Here is a 20,108-nt window from a genome sequence, read left to right as displayed (position 1 = left end):
AAGGTTTATGACTTGCCTTGGATTATTCATTTCCCATTCGAAACTAAAAATTTGTCACTTAATCCTTGAAAGTCACATAACCCAACTTAATTAGATTGTAGATAGATTATATGAAAAGAAGACCAATTGAGATAGAATTCAGCTTTTAAAGAGATAAGTGACGACTTTTCAATTTTAGAAAGTACAGTACGATTCAAATCTTGTTTCAGGTGGCAAATGAGTAGAACATACCAATTCTCTCTAACAAATCAAGTGTAGAATTAATGGCCCATTGTGTGATATATGCTTGATACTTGAATATTGGCTTGAGAAAATTTCTCCATCTTTTCTTATTCTAAAAAATTAATGGCACATCACATTTGAACTGATAAATATATTTCGGCCAACCTAGCTTCCTCCGTCCATCTAAGCCAAAAAAGAGTACTTCGCCATGGTGCGGTGATGAGATATAAAAGTACAGTGCAATTCAATATGCGTTTTACGATCATACATACATATTTTTATTTTTTCATACAATCTCAATGAATAGTTAAATTCTGCTTTCTTTTCCCAAAAAGTGAAAGTATTGTACACTTTTTCAATGCAACATGCAAACGTCACATATTATTTATTGATAAAATGAAAGTAAGTTAGATTATGAAATATTCAAATTTAATATAATGGCCGATGTTTTGACATACATCTCTTAAAAGTTAAGAAAGATGAGGTTTTGTTGAAATTGGAAGCAGCTTAGCTAGTCTCAATCCCAGGTGGTATGAAAAATTGGATGAACTTTTTGCTAAAATTTCATATATGTAACCCTAATTTGCTAGAATCTCTTGACCAATGAACTTGTTGAACTTTTTCCACTTCAACCAATTTAACACCAGTGAATAAGAAAATCAAAAATAATTTTACATGACTTGCCTTGGATTAGTCTATCGAAACAAGTGTAAAATGATTCAATTCATCCACCCTTTTTTTATGGTTTGACCTACAATTAAACCATGAAACATGTTAGTTCGGTTTTGTAACGTTTGATACTTGAATATTGACTCGAAGCATTTTCTTTTCACTTTCTTATCATGAAAAATTAACAGCAATATCGGTCCTTAAACACTAGCCATATCCACATTATACCAACACCCCTCCAATTTTCCACACACAGAAAATAAAAAATGGCAAGAATATAATAATCAATCCACTTGAAAAATTGCAAGAATAAGTAGGAGATCATGGAATAGCATTTCTAGACCTTAATTTCTTAATTTCCTGCATATATAATATGAATACAATTTTACATTATTATATATGCCTCCCACCATTCATCATCCTCCAAATACCTTCCCTACCAAAGGCTACCCAGTATCCTATAACAGCACGAAACGGGTGACACCAACAATTAAAAAAGTTCAATTTACAAATTATCAAATGAATATTCGAGTACCCTTATATATGAAGTAATGCTACGACCATAAGCTAGTTTCCCTCACTCAATCTTATATGCATGAAGAAACAGGCAGAAGTCAGAAGATGTTGAGTTACTAGTCTGAGTTGAGTAATAAGGACTGCTATGATCACTGTCTATGCCGCCGTTGCCATCTCTGTCGTGATCGCTCTCTGATTCCGGCGGCCCTGGCTTGAAAATAAACAGCCCGTGCCCAGTCCCGGGGCTGCTGAAAAGCCAATCGTGCACGTCCCAGAAAACTTGCACCGGTTGCATGTTCACCTGCAAGGTCTGATTCCCTCTGAATTTCCACTGCAAATTCTTGACATGAATCAACACAATCCCATCTATGCTGATCCACATTTCGGGGTCTTTCGAGCCCGATGTTGAGCTCTCCACGACAATGTCATGCTCTTTTCTATTCTCATCAAACTTCACTCTTGTGGCAAAACTTTTCTTGGCAAACACGTTTTCTTTTTTGTAGTATAAAAGTGCCTCCACAAGGGCTGGTCTGGATTTTGTTCTCTTGTATGCCTTTTTCTTCATGTCTCCCAATAACAACACAATCTCCTGATCGCAAACAAGAGCAACATAAAAGTCAGAACAAGGTTCTGGGCCGCCGCCAAATTTTGCAGAACGAAGATCCCAATAAACCTCCACTTGATTCCCTTCGACCTCGAATGACTTATACCCTTTTTTGCTCCAAAAATGCCATGGCTTTAGGTCGATTTTGCACGTATAATGAAAACCGCCGTCTAAGCTATCAATCCGAATGCTGAGGGAATGGTTCATGAGGTTCTTACACCATATGATCGTCACCTTCCGCCAACATGTCGCAATATTTGCAAGGTAGACGCAAGTCACCGTGCTTTGTGCGGTTTTCGTTGTCACAGGGTCTTCTGTGATCTTCTCTGCAAATGGTGGAGGCTCATGTAATGATTGACCTCGTATTGATCGACTCAAAGACTGCATCTTTGCAAATGTAGATGCTTTCTCGAAACAATAATGCTAGAGTCGCGAAATTTGTTCACCAAAACTGATGTATACTTCCGATAGGAGTTGATGATCGGAAAAAAATACAATAATATTCGGATTGAATAAGCATGCGGATTGAGGATGAGAAAGAGATGTGTAATGTTTAAGGTTTGATCGGTAGCAATTTAATCATCAAATATTTCTTGCCACCTCCATTTTCATGTGCTACACCAACAAATATGTAAAATTGTTGGGTTAGCAATCATTGAATAGGTTAGGTAAAAAGTTTCACATTGATTTTTTTTTTTTTCAATTGTGGATCTTGAAATCTAATGCTAATGAGAATGAAAAGGGATTGGATATTTGGAGCTTACAACTTAACCTCTTGGGATCTTTGGGATTCTCGGTGCCTTTGGATATGGCCTATTGACATGGATGGAGATTGATGAGAAACTGGTTTGACAGAGAGAGGAGAGAGAGAGAGAGGGGTTGGTGAAGAGAGAGAGAGAGAGGGGTTGGTGAAGAGAGAGAGAGAGAGGGGTTGGTGAAGAGAGAGAAAGAGAGAAATGGAAGAGGCAGTTTGTTTTGTGGAGAAAAACTCTCCATTTTAGAGGCTATAATCTAAGAGGTTGCCGAAACAGAAGGGTTAACAAAACAAGATCTTTTACTATTTCTATTTACAGCGTCCTCCTTATCAATTTGCTTTCTGTTTTTTGGTTTAGCTTTGGAGGAAACTAAGAAAAGTAAATTAAATCCGTCTATGGTACTTAGTAAAAAAATAAGGTATCGGTACAATTTAATTTGAACGTTAAACTGCAATGAAATTGCAGAAAATAATATTGTCTATGTAATATGGTGTGGGTTTGATCCCCACAGACTCCTCTCTTTTTTTTGTCAAACGATATATTTTGTTAAATTAGATGTTAGATTAGTCACACCGTCATGCAAGGGCTTAACATCTTTCCACCACTATGATAAATGGCCACTTGCACTCTCCTCCTCCCCCTTAACAACTAACTATTAATCCACTAATCCGCACCAAATGAAAAACCATTCACCTGATATCCTTTAATATACTTGAATGTAAAAGTTTATCTATTCCAATATGATCATAGAGAACCAGCAAAAAAACTAATCATAACTCCATTCGTTATAGGCCAAACTCGTTGGAGTCCAACCCAAGAAAATAATCTAAAAAGGAGAGAATGTCAATGTTGGTGCAGAAAAATTAGAGTCCTCCAATTCTCTACCAACAACTAATCTTGTAATCCATCAATGAGAGAGCGGAGGGATGTGTCTTTTGCAGGTACATCCCTCCGCTCTCTCATTGATGGATTACAAGATTAGTTGTCGAGACAGAAGGGTTGGAGGTCCGGGTAAAGGTGGAGGCTCAATTACACGAATTGGAAGACTCGAACTCCAATGGACTCCTTGAATGTGCTCCTAGCCAAAATATAGAGGGAAGCTGAAGATTTTATCTCCAATCGTACGAGCATCTCCAATGCAAAAGATGCAAAATTGAGGATGTAAAGGGGTTCTTTGCATCTCCGATTGCATCATTTTTGGAGTATCCTAGGAAGCATTGCTCTAGTGGTAAGTTGCAAAATGAAACTTTGTTGCTGTTGTATTATTGCTAACTGATGGCTGGCAGTAGGTCCCACTGAAATTCTTTGAATATTTTAATATGATTGAAAATAAATAGAACTTAATTCTTTGAATATTTTAATATGATTGAAAAGAAATAGAACTTTAAAATGGTAATGCGGAAACTAAATTTGTAAATAAAATTTTGAAAATTAAAGAACTATTGTAGGCATAATTTACTGAACAATTATGGAGGTCATATAGAGAGAGAAGGTGCGGCATAGGAGAAGAAGAGAGAGATGTGTAATTGTGGGGTATGTTCTATTCCACCCCATTGTGCCTTTATTTATAGTAGTATGGAAGGTTAATTCCTTACCCTTTTAGAATTACAACTCTTTCATAGGTAATCAACTCCTAATAGGAATATAAGAGATATTCCAAGATATACTAGGATTTACACAATCACATTCTTAATCTAATACGATTGCAACACTCCCCCTTGAGTGTGTAAATACTCAAGTAAATGGCGCATCAGGTTTTCAGCGATGAAGTAAGTATAGTTGATGAAGTCGTTGGCACAATGAGCGAATGCGAATCTCAAATCAACGGAAGAATGCATAAAAATGTAAAACTCACAAAACCTCGCTATGGTAAAACCCAAGGTGGGAGAAAAACCCATAAAATAAGGAGAAAAAGTGAGAAGTTGCATTAAGTCAAAACTATACGTCTTTTGGACGCAAGTAGAAGAGCTCACAAGGGTATGATCAGCCAAGGATGGGTGCCTCGTTAAAACCTAGTTAGGTAGCCAAAACCCAGTGGGAAAAATGCTCCTAATCGTAGGGAAAAAAGTACATTAAGATCAAGTGAGTATACTTCTGGATACTCCCCCTGAGTTTGACATAACTTCCAAATGAAAACTACAGGCATTGCATATGATAGTTAGGCATATCAATTCCTCGAACAAGCTTCTGGAAAGTTGACTTCGGCGGTGACGTCGTGTAGAAGTCGGCAAGGTTGTCTGGGATGAGCTTGCATGACTTCAATCTCCTGATGCTTTGTTGATGTAAATGTAGACACGATACGACTTGGCGTTGACTTCCTTAATGTATCATGGCTTAGTCGGGTTGATACATGCGACATAGTCTTTATGGATCGTCATTGGGACTCAACGATGGATGAAAAACATAACAAGTACTTCAAATATGCTCAACAAGAACTCCTAACCATGTCTCACTTATGGCGTAGTGAAGTGAGGTGAGTCTTGGAACGTTTTGAAGATTTTGCAACTAAGGTCGTATCGTGGACCTCCAAGATATTGCGATATCCCTTAGTGGTAAAGACATAACCATTCGGGGATTTTGCCTTGTGCGGGTTTGATAAGTAACCTGCGTCAGTATAACAAACAAGGCAAGCATCATTCTGAGGATCAGGGGGTTGGATCCGCTCGAGATGCGTTGGGATTTGCCCTCGTAGTACCTTTAGGGTATGTCTTTAATACCAATTTAGTGGATGTGTGTAGGCGCGGTGCTGCATCTTTACCAAGATCAACAGCGAATGAGATGTCATGTCTAAATACAATGAGCTAAGTACAACAAAGCGCAAAGTTGAACTTCGATATGGAATTTCGGATTCCATAACCTCTTCAAGGGTCTCATTTACATATAACGTATGGATGATCAAAGGTATACTCAAAGGTGACACATTCTGGGTCTAGTTTGATTGGTAGACCAAAATACCGTCAGAATAATGCTTCAACTTCAAGTCAAGGAATAAACGAGTTTTCCCATGATCCTTCATCTCAAATTCCATCTTTAGGTGCGAGATAATTTTCTCAAGCTCTTCCAGAGTCTTAGTGAGATTTGTGTTAACGACATAAATTGTAACTCTAGCAATTCGGAATAAGACTTCATAGTTTAACACACAAGGGCATAATTATTCCTTGACTGATCAAATAATCACTTATACGGGTATACCGCATCCGTCGAATTGTAAGTGAACGCCTCAAACAAGTTAAGAATGGTGTTCCGTGGTTTTGGAACTATTTGAACCAGTCCATGTAATTCTTCAGGAACTTACATGTAAATCTTCGTATCTATATCCCCATGGAGAAAACACTAACCACATTTCATAATGCTGCTATCAATCATAAAACGTTTGAGAGAAACCTTGTGTTGTAAGGCATGCATCATATCGCACTATTTCATTCATCTCATAACGCTTCCTTTCCCACTTGTAACATAACAGGGTTACCTTGGGCAGTGTAGGAACGACAGGTCCAATACACATTTTGGTAAGGAATTTGACCTGGATTGTAATTTTGGTTGTCCAATCAGTTATACGTTGTCACTTAATCCACGGAACACGGTTCGATATCGTCGCTTTTCATTTATATTGGTAGCTACCATATAAGTGAAAACATCATCGATGATAATCTCATTTCAATTCCATTTAGCTCATCCAAACTAATATATTGGACCAAGAACTTTAAGTCTCGGGAGAAATCCGGATTAATCTCATGAGATGGAAATGATTTGAGATAGTGATCGAGTTTAGATTCATTTTGTGACGTGTCATCCTCTTCTAGGGAAGTGAATCCTACGAACCGAGTGATCTGTAGTGCTCTAGGCCAAGACAGATTGATTGGCTATCTACCGGTGTATCAGACCGTCTAACAGGGGCGTCCAAACTGTCCAACAAGGGCAACACACCTTCTAGGGACGTTGACTCGACATCCGTTAAGTAGGTATATCTTTGCAGGCATGTTTGCAGCTGGTATATGATATAGTCACTTTAGCTAGATTAGAGGAATGCATTTGAAGCAACATTCTGAAAGCTAGAATTCATCGCACTTATCATACATGTGTGGTACATGGATTGAGATGAAACATAGTGGGTAACGTCCACGCAAATTCGCTCTGTTCTATAGGAATGTTGACGTTCTTATCTCCCCCTAACAACGGAAAAACTGTCTCATTAAAGTGACAACCCGTAAATGAGCGGTAAAGAGATCGCATGAAAGGGCTTGAAGAGAGCTAGTGTGAATGAGAATCATGATCGACAAATATTCACATCCTTCTTTGAGGACCTATGTTGGTACGTTGCGGCGACGCAACTTGGCACATAGAATACACACCCAAATGCGTAAATACGAAAAACGTCAGGTTCATACCCAGTAACTAACTGTAACGTCATATAGGTTGGGTGGCAATAGGCCTCAAGGCGGACCAACATAATTGCGTACAAGGATTGCATAGCCCTAGGTAGAAACCAAAAATTTGGTTCGTTTACCAAAATCTGGGCGATCATTTAAATTGTGCTTTATGATCGTTAGGCGAGACTATTTGGGGTGAACATAGGAATTCAATTATAAACCCAAAATACATGCAATACTTTATCGAAAACCGTCGATATAAAATCTCCGGCATTATCCAGTCTCTCAGACCTTAAAGGATAAGTAGGGTGGTGAACCCTTAATCGGCCATGAGGTTTAGCAACAATGTGTGTGGATAAATATGCAACCAGTTTGTCGATTCATCAACCAAAACCATAAGTATTTATATGGTCCGCATTTTGGTTAGATTAGTCCACATATATTCCACTGAATCCATTATGAAAAAGGGTGATTTCGTATCTTTGCGAGAAATGATATAGAAAATTAATTTCCCTAATGAGCAGGCTTGGCAAAGTGTGCTTGTAGGCACAAGATCCTTACTTCGGGTAAGGAGATGCGTCATAGCATCATTGTTCGACCTAAGTGTCTCAAAAGGTCGCGCCAAAGTAAGTAAACTGCTCAATCATCAGGCTTCAGGCTAGCCACATGTGGTGTATTCCCAGTTGGAAGACAACTCATTGGCCCTAAATCAAAGCTTCAAACTTATGTTTGGAGGTGGTGCAAAGATATTTCACTTTATTTTCTTCCGTGGTTCATTTATGATCATTGTCATCTCCAATATCCTTAAAAACTCAACGACAGGGAGAATTTAAGGTCCCTTAAATGGTGATGCAGTACCATTCATACAACGAGGAGTGTACCAATGATCTTAATCAGGTTGGATAAACCTAAAGTCGTTGTTAGAGATGTGATTTAGGTGTAAAGTTAGTGTGTGTAGTACACATTCATTCAGACAACTAACTGTCCCACCTAATCACGTGTTTAATTGAATCAGTTACATGTATTAAGAAACATGATTCAATTAACTCATATTCGAGGACAAGATCAATAAGATTATCCATAAGTAAAACATACACCAAGCTTGAATCCAGGAACATGGAAAAATGTTCACAAAGTAAATGGTTTACTAAGGGGATTCGGCCAACAAGGTCATCCATGTCAAAATTCTGCTCTTCCAATGATGTTTGGTAGAGCAAAATTAGTCTCACAGATTGACTACTAGAATGGTATTCCTCAACAACATTGGTAGGGGCACAAACATGTGCATAACCAATGATTTATTCCATTGAGATGGAAGTAGATTCTACAGGGTTGAGGTTCGAAAATATTATCCCTTATTCTTGAAGTTCTAGGTCTTAGGTGCCAAATATCACGCTTCGGGCATGATGCCACACCTTGGCAGACCCTGATTCTACCATATGTTTGTGGCAGTAATTAGATCCAAGAATTTGGTAAACTTTCGCTTTCTACATTGCTGCTTCAGGGGCGAGTTAGAAGCATGGAAGGATGAGAAAAGTATTCTCTAGTCAAAATTCGATCGGATTTATAAACTTCAAAATTGTACTCATTCATGGACGTAATCATGGTTTGCTTCAGGCAATGTCTTTCATGATTAGACAGTCTGTAGGAGCGAGCCAAAGAGCCATGAAATCCTCGTTCAAGAGGTAAATCCGTTTGTAATGCTTTGGGCATAAGTCTTCGAATGAAGATCATGGTGGAGACTTATTCAGCTCTTCCTTGCCATTGTTGGCTTCAATGGTTTCTCAGCTTCTTGATAGTCAAGTGGAGATTCACATCTTGTACCCCTCATAAAGTGGTTTCTATTATAAATGTCCAAATCAGGAAAATCGAACTTGTGACAATTCGACAATCCACCGAATTGAAGGGAACAAGATTGTGATTGGTGATATGGGAATAAATCATCCATAAGCATCAAAGTTAGAACATTTGAGTTCTAAGACATGGTTTTCATGAAAAAACATCGGGTTTTCATGGGTGTATTGTTTTATGAAATCTTTGGGTTTCAAAGGCATTAAATTTGAAACTACAAGTTCAATTTAGTTTATGAACGTTTAGTTCATAAAGGAGAGGTTCCTGTGATAATACAAAATGCAATATACAACTAATTGTAGTGGATTTGAGTTTCTTCAAGGACTCAAGTGTGAGCGCTTCGAGACTACGAAAGTATGTCAATGGTTCAAAGTATAAAAATAAATTATTGAATTGTTAATGTCCAAAAGTGATATTCAGGTCAATAATTTTGGATTCATTATCAAATTAATGGACTGCAAGTCACTTTTAATTAATTCAATAGATCAGGATCATTCGGGGTCGATCGTAGAAGCAAAAATAATTATAACATTCGGGTTAAAATTATTTAAAATGCCAAAAATTAGCATTAGATTCCAAAAGCCATAACCTAATAACATTGGGCTTGGGTGCCGTGAGTAGGGCACCAAAAATATTGGCTGAAAAGAAAAAAAAAACAAGCCAAAAATTGGCTTTTGGGCCAAGAAAATAAGGCAACCCAGCATTGTTAGCTGCTGCTTTAGACAAGCTCATGTAGCCTCAAGCTATGGGCTGGGCTCGGGCAGGTTGCAAAAGAAGCCCAATTGGGCATGCAAGTTGCAGGCTTGCAGCAAAGATGGGCCGGGATGTAGAACAAGGTACAATAGCCTATTGGTGCTGGCAGATTTGGGCCGAGAGTATTAGATTGTTCCAAAAGGGAAATGTTGCAAGTTTCCTTTATGGAGTTAGGCTACGGGCTCGAGTCAAACCAAACAGGCCGAAGGCCTGGTGTGTCCATGTGCTCCGCAGCAAAGCCTAGAGGGCTGCTGCCAAGGTCCATATGTCGAAGCGACGTCGTTTTGAGGAGTGTCTCCACACGGATGGGCTTCGGGCCAGCATAGTGGTCCTCACGACCGTGGTGCCGCATGATGTCCAATTTCCTTTCTTTTTTTTTTCGAAATTTCTAGGGTTTTAGAAACCCTATTATGCTTCTAATTTATGAATATACTTTGACTCACAATTTCCACATAACGATTTAATTGCGTAATGCATGAAACAAATATATATATTGACAAATATATGAACATATACAATATATATATCGGAAGGAAAATATAAACATAGGGGATTCATGCATCATAGGGAATGTTTTCATGCTTCAAGGTCGTTTCAAATATCTTACTTTATTTTAAGCGTACCTGATTGGCAGAAAACAACAAAAGCCTTTGAATTTGTAGAAGATCTTTCTCAGAAAGCCGGAATTGCATCTCCAATGCGTTGTATCACGTTCAACATAGAAAAATTAAATTGAATTAATAGCATGTAGATCAATTCAAAATAATAAATTAATCATAATAAGAATGATTAAAACGTAATACTTCCCTGATTGAAGAATAAACTCTCTTTAGCGCAGCATCAAGAACGTGTTGATTGTTAGATTGAATCAAACTTGTGATTATTCTTATGTTGAATGGATTCAAAAAAGATGATAAAATTGAGAAAATGGTTTCTTCTCTCCTTCTACAAGTTGTAGAGGTGCTTTCTTAGATTTCTGATATATATCTTTCTTTCTCACACAGGTCGTGAGGTAAAGAAAATGATTGTTAGGGACCGTTGGATCTATTCTCTCTCCTAGATTAGATCACAGCCACACATCTAACAAGTAATCAAATCAAAGGAAATTCACATGGCTCTCATGGCCTTTACAAATCAAAACTTTACACTTGGCATTCTAAGCACAAGTGGATACACCATTTAAACCATAAAACTCATCCTATCAGCTCCTAACTTATAATTCAACACTCCCCTTTAAGTTTTGAGCTGATTTCACACCAAGCATGTTTCTGAGATAGTTGAACCGATCCTTGGTTAGGGCCTTAGTGAAGATGTCTGCAATTTGCTCATTTGTTGGACAGTACACTAAGTTAATTACCCATTCTTGTAGTGCATCCTTGATGAAATGATACATTCTGTCAATGTGCTTGGTTTTCTGATGGAACACCAGATTTTTGGTGATTGCAATTGCAGTTGTATTATCACAATGCACTGGAGTTGATTCAGTTTATAATTCAACAAAGTTTTCAAGGACAAACCTAAGCCAAATAGCTTGGGCGGTTGCCTCAGAAGCACAGATATACTCAGCTTCTGCAGTGGAAAGAGCTACACAGTTTTGTTTCATTGAAGCCCATGAAAACACCCTACTGCCAAAAGAAAAAGCATTTCCAGAAGTGTTTTTGTTGTCATCAACCGATCCTCCCCAATCACTATCACAAAATCCAATTAGCATTGCATTTTTTCCTTTCACATACTCCAAGCCATAATCCAGAGTACCTTTAATGTATCTTAGCACTCTTTTAGCAGTACCAAAATGCTTATTTGTGGGACTGTTCATGAACCTAGCAAGGAGACTGGCAGCATACATTATATCTGGTCGAGTGGCAATAAGATATAGCAAGCTTCCCACAATTCTTCTATATTGTTCCTCACTTGCTGATCCACTACCATCATCTTTACACAGCTTATCTGATGGAACAAGGGGTGTGAATACGGATTTGCACTCACTTAGGCCAAATTTATTCAGCAGAGAAGCAACATACTTTCTTTGGTGAATAAAAATACTAGAGTGAGTTTGAATAATTCTCATGCCAAGAAAATGATGAAGAAGACCCAAATCAGTCATTTCATACTTGACCATCATATCCTCCTTGAATTCTTTCAACAGATCATTGTTATTCCCTGTATACACTATGTCATCCACATGAATTGAAACAATTAGAATTTCATCTCCCCTTGCTTTGGTGTAGAGGGTAGCCTCACTAAGACTCTTCATGAAACCACACTATGCAAAATAAGTGTCAATCTCCCCATACCAGGCTCTAGGTGCCTGTTTGAGACCATAGAGAGCTTTATGGAGTTTATACACTTTGTCTTCCTTTCCTGTGATCACAAATCCATCAGGTTGTTCTACATATACCTCTTTTTCCAGAACACCATTCAGAAAGGCAGATTTGACATCAAGCTGATAGAGTTTCCAACTCTTTTGTGCAGCCAAAGCAATAAGAGTTCTGATTGTATCCAACCTAGCAACAGGGGCAAAAGTCTCATTGTAGTCTATTCTTGGTTTCTGGGCATATCCCTTTGCAACAAGCCTTGCCTTGTTCTTTTGCACAGTTCCATCAAAATTGAGTTTGGTCTTAAACACCCATTTAACTCCAATTATAGGCTTGTTTGATGGTCTGTCTACCAGTTCCTAGGTTGCATTTTTTTCAATCATGGAAAGCTCATCCTTCATGGCTTTCATCCAAGACTCATCCTCAGCAACATCTTCATACTTCTCAGGTTCCATAATGCATAAGTTGCATTGAGCAACTACATCATCCAAGTTTCTCCATTTCAATGGAGTATGATAAAAAAACGTGTGAGTCTATCACACCTTCACTTGATTTGCTAGAAGACTCACTCGACTGTACTTGTGGAGTAATATGAGTGTCATCACTACCACTTGAAGTTTCTCTCAAACTACCAGGTGACAAGGTATTTGAGACTTGAGTCTCATCTTCTGTGAACTCACTTCTTGGTATCTCAATAGATTGCCATTCATAGTTGGGCATAGTCACATGTTTCTCTGTGTTTCCTTGCCAGTCCCAACTTGAATCTTCATCAAACACAACATCTCTCGACAATATTATCCTTTTAGAAAGTGGATCAAAAACTTTGTACCATTTCTCACACTTTGCATAACCAACAAAAACTCCCTTCAGACTCTTAGCTTCTAGTTTGTGCCTTAGCTTAGATGGAGTGTGCACATAACAAACTGAGCCAAAAACCTTCAAATGAGCAATACCCGGTTTCCTTCCACTGTAGGCTTCAAAAGGGGTTATGTTGTCAAGAGACTTGGTAGGACATCGATTCAGAATATAAACTGCAGTATGTACAGCTTCTGCCCACATATAGTAAGGCATCCCTTTATCATGTAGCATAGACTTGGCCATTTCAACCACAGTTCTATTTTTCCTTTCCACCACTCCATTTTGTTGTGGAGTGTATGCAAGAGAGAGTTGCATTTGAATGCCTTCTGTATCACAAAACTGATTGAATTTAGTAGATATGAACTCCCCTCCTCTGTCACTCCTCAGACATTTCACCTTTAAACCAGTTTGCAACTCAGTCATTGCTTTGAACTTCTTGAAGCAAGAGAAAACATCAGATTTATATCTAAGGAAGTATACCCAAATCATTCTTGTTGCATCATCCACAAGCAGTATAAAATACTTGTTTCCTCCAATGGATTCATTTCTCATTGGCCCACATAGATCAACATGAACTAATTCGAGTGAAGCACCTGCTCTTTGTGCTTGACCACTAGGAAAGCTTTCTCTGTGTTGTTTACCATATTGACAACCTTCACAAACTCTATCATACTCTTCTAAATATGGTAGACCATGAACCATGTCTTTATCCTTCAACTGTTTAATTCCACCAAAACTTAAGTGGCCTAATCTTCTGTGCCAAGTCCAAGTACAGTGAGCAAAACTAGTCTTCAACACAAGTTGGTTCTCGGGCCTAAGAGATAAAGGATAGCACTTGTTTCCTTTCATTTTCACACTGATAATTTGACATTCCAGAGAAGGATCATCAAAAATACTGCACATACTTCCACCAAACACAAGATAATATCCGTGCTCATCCATTTGTCCCACACTCAGTAGATTCTCCTTTAAACCAAGTAAGTACATGACTTCTTTGATGTATTTCCTCCCTTTATTAGTTTCAATTGCTAGTGATCCCATTCCTGCCACATTCACGAACACTCATGTTGGCATTTGAACTTTCCCTGCAACATCGGTCTTCACATCAACAAGGAGATCAACATTCCCTGTCATATGGTTGTTGCAGCCACTGTCAATATACCATTCCCCATTAACTTTTGATTCAGCAACAACACAATTTGCATATAATAAGTTTCCAGTCACTTCCATTTGATTTGCACAGTTTGCTTTCTGAACAGCTTTTCCAACAGTACATTCTTTGGCCCAGTGCCCAAATCTATCACAGTTATAACACTTAGATTTCCCCTTATACCTAATTTGGAGCACACCTTGCACTAAGGTTTTGTACCCTCTTGACTCATGATTTGAGCAGAAGTAACATTTTGTGCAGCATTAACAAATGGCTTTTGCTGAAACTTAGGTTTTGAGTCCCACTTCTTACCCTTCTGATTATAATTTCTTTGTGGCTTAAATGTACTAGATTGAGCATACCCTCGATTCTGTCCTTTTGGATTAACAGTAAGAGAAGAAAATGCTCTCTCAGTTGCATCAGATGAGTGCAAATCAAACCTCTGCTCTTGACTCTTCAATATAGCTAGTACATCTTGCAGCTCAACAGATTCCCAACATTTGGTGTTTTCTATCACTAAACATATAGGATCATACATCTTAGTGAGACTAATTAACACCTTCTGAACTAATCTCTCATTTGAAAGAGTTTCACCAAACGTCTTCATTTGATTAATCAGATCATTTATATGAGTAAGATGTCCAGACAAGGATTCATCATCACGCATTCTAGTGTATTCAAATTCTCGTCTAAGATTTTGAAGTTTCACAGACCTTACCTGCTCCCCATCATGATATTCACCATATAACAGATCCCACGCCACTTTTGCTAAGTCTGCGTTTGTGATTCGAGGGAAAATCTGATCGGAGACTGCGCTTTGAATGATGTTGAGAGCTTTTGCATCTTTCATGAAGATTGTAGCCATTTTCTCTTCATCGTCACCATCAGCGTCTGTATCTTCATCAGTCTTCGCCTTCGTCTTCTTCGAATCGGGAGTCGTAATCCTTTTTTCCACCAAATTCCATAGTCCGTGTGACTTGAAAATGGTGACCATTTTGATTCTCCAGAACTCGTAGTTCTCATCGGAGAAAATCGGAGTCCTCACTTCAGCACTCCCAAATCCAGCCATCGCAAGCTTATGCGAACCCAGAAAACCCAACGCCGGTGATGTTTGAATTCACAGTGCACGCCCAGTTCTAATCGCAACCTGGCTCTGAGGCCATGTTAGATTGAATCAAACTTGTGATTATTCTTATGTTGAATGGATTCAAAAAAGTTGATAAAATTGAGAAAATGGTTTCTTCTCTCCTTTTACAAGTTGTAGAGGTGCTTTCTTAGATTTCTGATATATATCTTTCTTTCTCACACCGGTCGTGAGGTAAAGAAAATGACTGTTAGGGACAGTTGGATCTGTTCTCTCTCCTAGATTAGATCATAGCCACACATCTAACAAGTAATCAAATCAAAGGAAATTCACATGGCTCTCATGGCCTTTACAAATCAAAACTTTACACTTGGCATTCTAAGCACAAGTGGATACACCATTTAAACCATAAAATTCATCCTATCAGCTCATAACTTATAATTCAACACTGATAATGTGGTGTATGCATAATTACTGAACAATTATGGAGGTCATATAGAGAGAGAATGTGCAATATAGAGAGAAGAAGAGATAGATGTGTAATTGTGAGGTATGTTCTATTCCACCCCATTATGTCTTTATTTATAGTAGTATGAAAGGTTAATTCCTTACCCTTTTAGGATTACAACTCTTTAACAGGTAATCAACTCCCTAATAGGAATATAAGAGATATTTCAAGATATACTAGGATTTACACAATCACATTCCTAATCTACTAAGACTGCAACAAGAACATGAAAGTTGATGATTAATTTATTATATAAACGTTATTAAACATGTTCATTCCTATTGCTAACACATTTTTTAGTTTGAAAATTTAACTTCAAATTTAGTTTTCCTAACATTACCCTCTTTAAAAACATGAGTAGATGGTAGGAGTGGGTTCGAAAAAACTAAACCGAAGCTGAAAAAACCGAATTGAATGTATTATGATCTGAAAATCGAAAAACCCCTAGGAGCTACTGAATCTAAAGAGTGAGGAATGACAATGAGCTCCTATCGTTATTTATTACAATTTAACAATATTTAAAATATTCCTATTGGCTCAGAATTATCACTACTCCCTAAATTAGAATATGGTTGAAGTTAAAATTTTGTAGCGAGATCCTAAACTAACTTTCCGTCTTTTTAGCTAAAATTTAACTCGAAATAGAGAGTCATTAGGCATGCTAAGCTTCCATTTCTATGGAAGGGTAGTTTGAAAAAGAACTCATTCATACTACACTCCCATTATCCCATATGACCCGTTGTCGCATGTATAGTTCCGGCCTCTGTCCATAGTTTCACCATCTCTTCTATCCTTGCTTCCAATGACGCTACTGGCACCCTTACCGGGGTTTAAGATTCCTCCTATATGGCTGTCTGAAGCAGCAGCCTGAACCGCTTCTATATACAGCACTTTCACCAAGTTCTTGAACCGCCGTCTGAAAGTTGGTATCCTTGACATCGACGCTACAAGCCCCTGCAATCTGATACAAAACAGCTTGTCAAAGTTTTATTTGCTTCTGAGGTAGCGTACAACTAAAGAAAACAAGCACGGACTTGATCATGCGCACGAGAATGATCAACGTTAATGACATGATGATCTGAATATCTAACACAATCGGGGCTAGAGCAATTTATATAATGAAATGAATGTGCGCACCTCCTAAATATGGCTTGCAACTGCGCCCGTCTGACATGGTCTCCCGATGGAAACTCTGTATCGTCCCATTCCCATGGTGTATCATTTCTGGATTTCATAAACACGTATCTGAGACTCATTTCCTCGTTCGCTTCCAATTGGAGATTCTTTAGTTGCTCTTTCATGACCAACAAAGGTCCGATGAACCACTCGAACACTTTGTCCCTCGGTCCATTTGCCTTCGTCAACTCTACATCATCAGCTATGGGATTCAAATTAGAATTAACTGTGATTAAGCTCAAGGTAACATATATCCATTAAGCAAAGAATAAAAGATCTAAGTCAGATAGCATACATATGACCAACCCAGACGAGTTCGACTTCGCTGATGCAAGAAGACACTCCATCACAGACCAAGCAGGTAGTTTGATCCCCAACTTCTTACAATTTCCTTTTATAAGGCATTCTTCTATGTCCTTAACATCTATCAGACCATCGCGGAGGAATATCCGGCCATTAATCTCACAAGATTTAAACAGCCAGCCCCACACCTTTGACAATAACAAAAATATTTTGTCACATAAAAATGACAGATAAACTCGAGTCCATGTTGATTACATTTGTATTTTGGCAACTCCTTACCTGGATTGGTTTATAACGTTGAATTGCCTGCTTCCATGTTCTTGATCGTTGTGCGACAAGTTTTGATTTATATGAGCCTTCTCCACCATTCTCCAAATCATTTTTCTCGTTGTTACCATACTTTTTCCCCTCCGGGCGAGAACTCATATTTCTACGGTATATTGGCCTAGCTGTCACAGATATATGTCTCATGATCAAATTAAAAGACTTTAAGCTGTAATGGCCTAATGGAAAGTAAAATTCCTTATTTTTGGACAAAACATTTCACTAGGGCAATCATTCATATGAAGTCTACAAGAAGGACGGGGATCCCTGATGTACCTTGGAAAGCAAGACCCTACTCTCAAATAGAGTAGTTCGTTCACATATTCATCGAACAGTGAAACCACAGAAATTATGAAAGCAAGTCCAAGGTGGATCGAGTCTTCCTGAAAAATCACACATCATATTAAGGAAAACTTCTTTCCTACGAAAAATGAACCTATCCACATACTAAGAAGTTCCAATAGTATGCCCAAACACAACAAAATTATCATAAGAGGCAACTAATCGGCCTACCTGATAAGCAATAGCGCCACTATATAGTCCCAAAAAGAAGCTAGAGATGAAAGAAGCTACCACGGCTCCCACAACTGCCAAGGGCCATAGGATAATGGCAAGACCAGCAAATGGTAGACATACTGTTTCCAAGAATGGTCCTTCTCTGCCTATCAAGTCTTCAAATAACCTCTTCCATCCTCTGAACAACATGTATGGACTTTTCCATAGGGCAACCACTGTAATCAAAGGCACATCCACCGGCACTCCAATCAGACTCACCAACAAAGAAGCTGGCAATTTCAATAACCTACCAAGTGAAACCAAAATTTTTCAGAATGTCCGTCTATGTAATTTCTTTTAACAAGTAATTGACGAGTTTAAAAAGTAAAGTTTCTCACTCGATATCCAAAGGCTTTTCATCCGCAGGTATCTGCTCAATTAGCTCATCCATGAAGGAGAAGTAAGAGTGGAAGCAGAAATCTGTGAGATCCTGCACAACCACGAAGCTTCCTTTGATTGTCGACCAAGAACCATCCTAGTACACAAAACATAAGCTGCCAACATGAATTGCTACGACCTTACTATAATCGATAATGAAAGCTCCATACAAACAATTTGTTAGGGACATGCATTTGATACAAATCATGAAAATCCCCCATAGCGCTGGATGTTATTATTGTTCAAATGGCCCCTCCGAATACATTATCAAAAATAAAACAAAAAACCATTTACCAAAAAAAAAAAAAAAAATCCAAGGAGAAAGGAGACATACAACAAAGCAATGATAGAACTTGTCGGTTATATTCTCGCCAACAGCCTCAAATGTTGCAAGAAGGGGAGCAAAAAACCCATATCCGATCCCACCTAAAACACTTCCAACAACTCCGAGGACCGGCCAAAGGACAAGAGGCAATGGCAGCAATAACAGCACAAGGATCTTCAACACAAGCCCAAGCCTCTTGCTCCTGAAATAATTAGGGAAACAGTAGGGCTATGAAAATTTGGAAATGTCAAGGCAAATGGTATGAAGAACGATAAAAACATTTATAATGTCGGTTCATAATCATAAAGATTAGTACAAGGTAAGCATACTTTGCTACACAGTAGTAAGTCCAGATGAAATGAGCTATCCAAAGGCCAGCAATTACAGATAAATTTCCAATCACGATAATTCCCGCCGCCACTGGCCCAATGATTGCAGCTGCCAAGCAAAACCTACACTGTTACTAATTTACACACACACACACATATATATATATATATATATATATATCACCTATAAATTGGCAAACCCATCCAATCAACTCCATCCATCCCCTTGCATCCATACCATATACATTCATTGATAGGATTTTTCTTGTCAAGTTGAACTACACTTCTAAAAAGAATAGTTCAATTTATCAACAACATCAACAATATGCTAACACACTCCAACGGTTAAAATATCAACAATATCAGTAATATAACTTATAGGTCATAGAATGAACGTAATGCTAGATTAAAAGTGAAATTGTTGTTAAACCACTAGGAATAGCCTACTGGTGAGGGTGTGGGTGAGGCCTGGTGTGGGTGGGGTGGGGGAGGGAAAGAATAAAGGTTTAAAAAGAAAAGGTGAAATTGTTGTTTTAATTAAAAAATAGATCAAAGTATCAATAATAACAATATTATTGACCAAGTATTGGTATGGGAAGAAACAGATTCTATATTTATGTATATGCATGCAATCATGGACATAAAGTAGATATATAATTTGTGTTCAGTATGCATAGACATATATTGACTAATATGTACATATCGTTCATAGCAGATGTAAACACAGTGATTAGCAATAACTATGTGTGGTTAATTACCTTTGACAAGGCCAAGGATGAAGAGCAAGAAAAAGAAGGGCAGAAAGGAGATGAAACTCCATAGCTTCCCCACAAAATGCACAGGAACCTCCATTGCACGATCTAAGTAATAACTTTTGGCAAAAAAAATTGAATTTAATAAAGCGAGAGAGAGAGAGAGAGAGAGAGAGAGAGAGAGTGAGAGAAATGGTATTTGATTTGACGGAGTGCAGGTAAGGAGGCGTTACGTGGCGGGACAAAGGGGATGTGAGGCGGGCACGTGGCAAACGACGGGTTCGTGAGGGAGAGCGTTGAGACAACGACAC

At 38.3% G+C, this 20,108-nt stretch overlaps 4 protein-coding genes across 8 annotated transcripts; all 4 read right to left on the bottom strand.

Annotated features, from left to right (window-relative positions):
* Positions 1-1,220: 1,220 nt before the first annotated feature.
* LOC126609729 (uncharacterized) lies at positions 1,221-2,914 on the bottom strand. Of its 4 annotated transcripts, none has more exons than XM_050277658.1 (2): positions 2,776-2,914; positions 1,221-2,462 (listed from the first exon to the last, which is right to left on the bottom strand). In XM_050277658.1, exon 2 carries the CDS (start codon positions 2,396-2,398, stop codon positions 1,469-1,471), a length of 930 nt encoding a protein of 309 aa, XP_050133615.1. In that variant the 5' UTR covers positions 2,399-2,462; positions 2,776-2,914; the 3' UTR covers positions 1,221-1,468. The 4 variants fall into 4 exon arrangements, with proteins under 4 accessions (XP_050133615.1, XP_050133613.1, XP_050133614.1 ...); XM_050277656.1 differs by having other exon boundaries at positions 1,221-2,626; positions 2,776-2,913; XM_050277657.1 differs by having other exon boundaries at positions 1,221-2,472; positions 2,776-2,913.
* An 8,312-nt stretch (positions 2,915-11,226) lies between these two features.
* On the bottom strand, positions 11,227-11,994 carry LOC126611778 (uncharacterized mitochondrial protein AtMg00810-like). Its single transcript, XM_050280140.1, has one exon. The coding sequence runs from the start codon at positions 11,992-11,994 to the stop codon at positions 11,227-11,229; it is 768 nt and encodes a 255-aa protein (XP_050136097.1).
* A 1,981-nt stretch (positions 11,995-13,975) lies between these two features.
* On the bottom strand, positions 13,976-15,132 carry LOC126611776 (uncharacterized). The gene is made up of 2 exons (XM_050280139.1): positions 14,283-15,132; positions 13,976-14,190 (listed from the first exon to the last, which is right to left on the bottom strand). The coding sequence occupies exons 1-2, from the start codon at positions 15,130-15,132 to the stop codon at positions 13,976-13,978; spliced, it is 1,065 nt and encodes a 354-aa protein (XP_050136096.1).
* Positions 15,133-16,052: 920 nt separating this feature from the next.
* Positions 16,053-19,916, bottom strand: LOC126611525 (uncharacterized membrane protein At3g27390). 2 transcript variants are annotated; one of them, XM_050279828.1, is made up of 10 exons: positions 19,804-19,916; positions 19,046-19,154; positions 18,726-18,918; positions 18,352-18,488; positions 17,972-18,260; positions 17,735-17,841; positions 17,414-17,579; positions 17,127-17,322; positions 16,793-17,033; positions 16,053-16,616 (listed from the first exon to the last, which is right to left on the bottom strand). In XM_050279828.1, the coding sequence occupies exons 1-10, from the start codon at positions 19,895-19,897 to the stop codon at positions 16,367-16,369; spliced, it is 1,782 nt and encodes a 593-aa protein (XP_050135785.1). In that variant the 5' UTR covers positions 19,898-19,916; the 3' UTR covers positions 16,053-16,366. The 2 variants fall into 2 exon arrangements, with proteins under 2 accessions (XP_050135785.1, XP_050135786.1); XM_050279829.1 differs by having other exon boundaries at positions 18,352-18,443.
* Positions 19,917-20,108: the final 192 nt, after the last annotated feature.

Source organism: Malus sylvestris, chromosome 17 (assembly GCF_916048215.2).
Source record: "Malus sylvestris chromosome 17, drMalSylv7.2, whole genome shotgun sequence".
Classification (NCBI taxonomy): domain Eukaryota; kingdom Viridiplantae; phylum Streptophyta; class Magnoliopsida; order Rosales; family Rosaceae; genus Malus; species Malus sylvestris.
The sequence above is the reverse complement of the archived record's forward strand: the minus strand, read 5'-3'. Positions and strand labels throughout refer to the sequence as shown.

Excerpts from the sequence above, each read along its gene's own strand:
- LOC126611525 (XM_050279828.1), bottom strand. The coding sequence starts at position 19,897 with ATGGAGGTTCCTGTGCATTTTGTGGGGAAGCTATGGAGTTTCATCTCC. Across the intron at positions 18,919-19,045 it reads ACTTACTACTGTGTAGCAAA|GAGCAAGAGGCTTGGGCTTG; the intron begins GTATGCTTACCT and ends TAATTATTTCAG. Across the intron at positions 16,617-16,792 it reads TTGCAAGCCATATTTAGGAG|ATTGCAGGGGCTTGTAGCGT; the intron begins GTGCGCACATTC and ends GTTTTGTATCAG.
- LOC126609729 (XM_050277658.1), bottom strand. The coding sequence starts at position 2,398 with ATGCAGTCTTTGAGTCGATCAATACGAGGTCAATCATTACATGAGCCT.
- LOC126611776 (XM_050280139.1), bottom strand. The coding sequence starts at position 15,132 with ATGGCTGGATTTGGGAGTGCTGAAGTGAGGACTCCGATTTTCTCCGAT. Across the intron at positions 14,191-14,282 it reads TCAAATCATGAGTCAAGAGG|AATGTACTGTTGGAAAAGCT; the intron begins GTACAAAACCTT and ends ACTGGGCCAAAG.
- LOC126611778 (XM_050280140.1), bottom strand. The coding sequence starts at position 11,994 with ATGAAGAGTCTTAGTGAGGCTACCCTCTACACCAAAGCAAGGGGAGAT.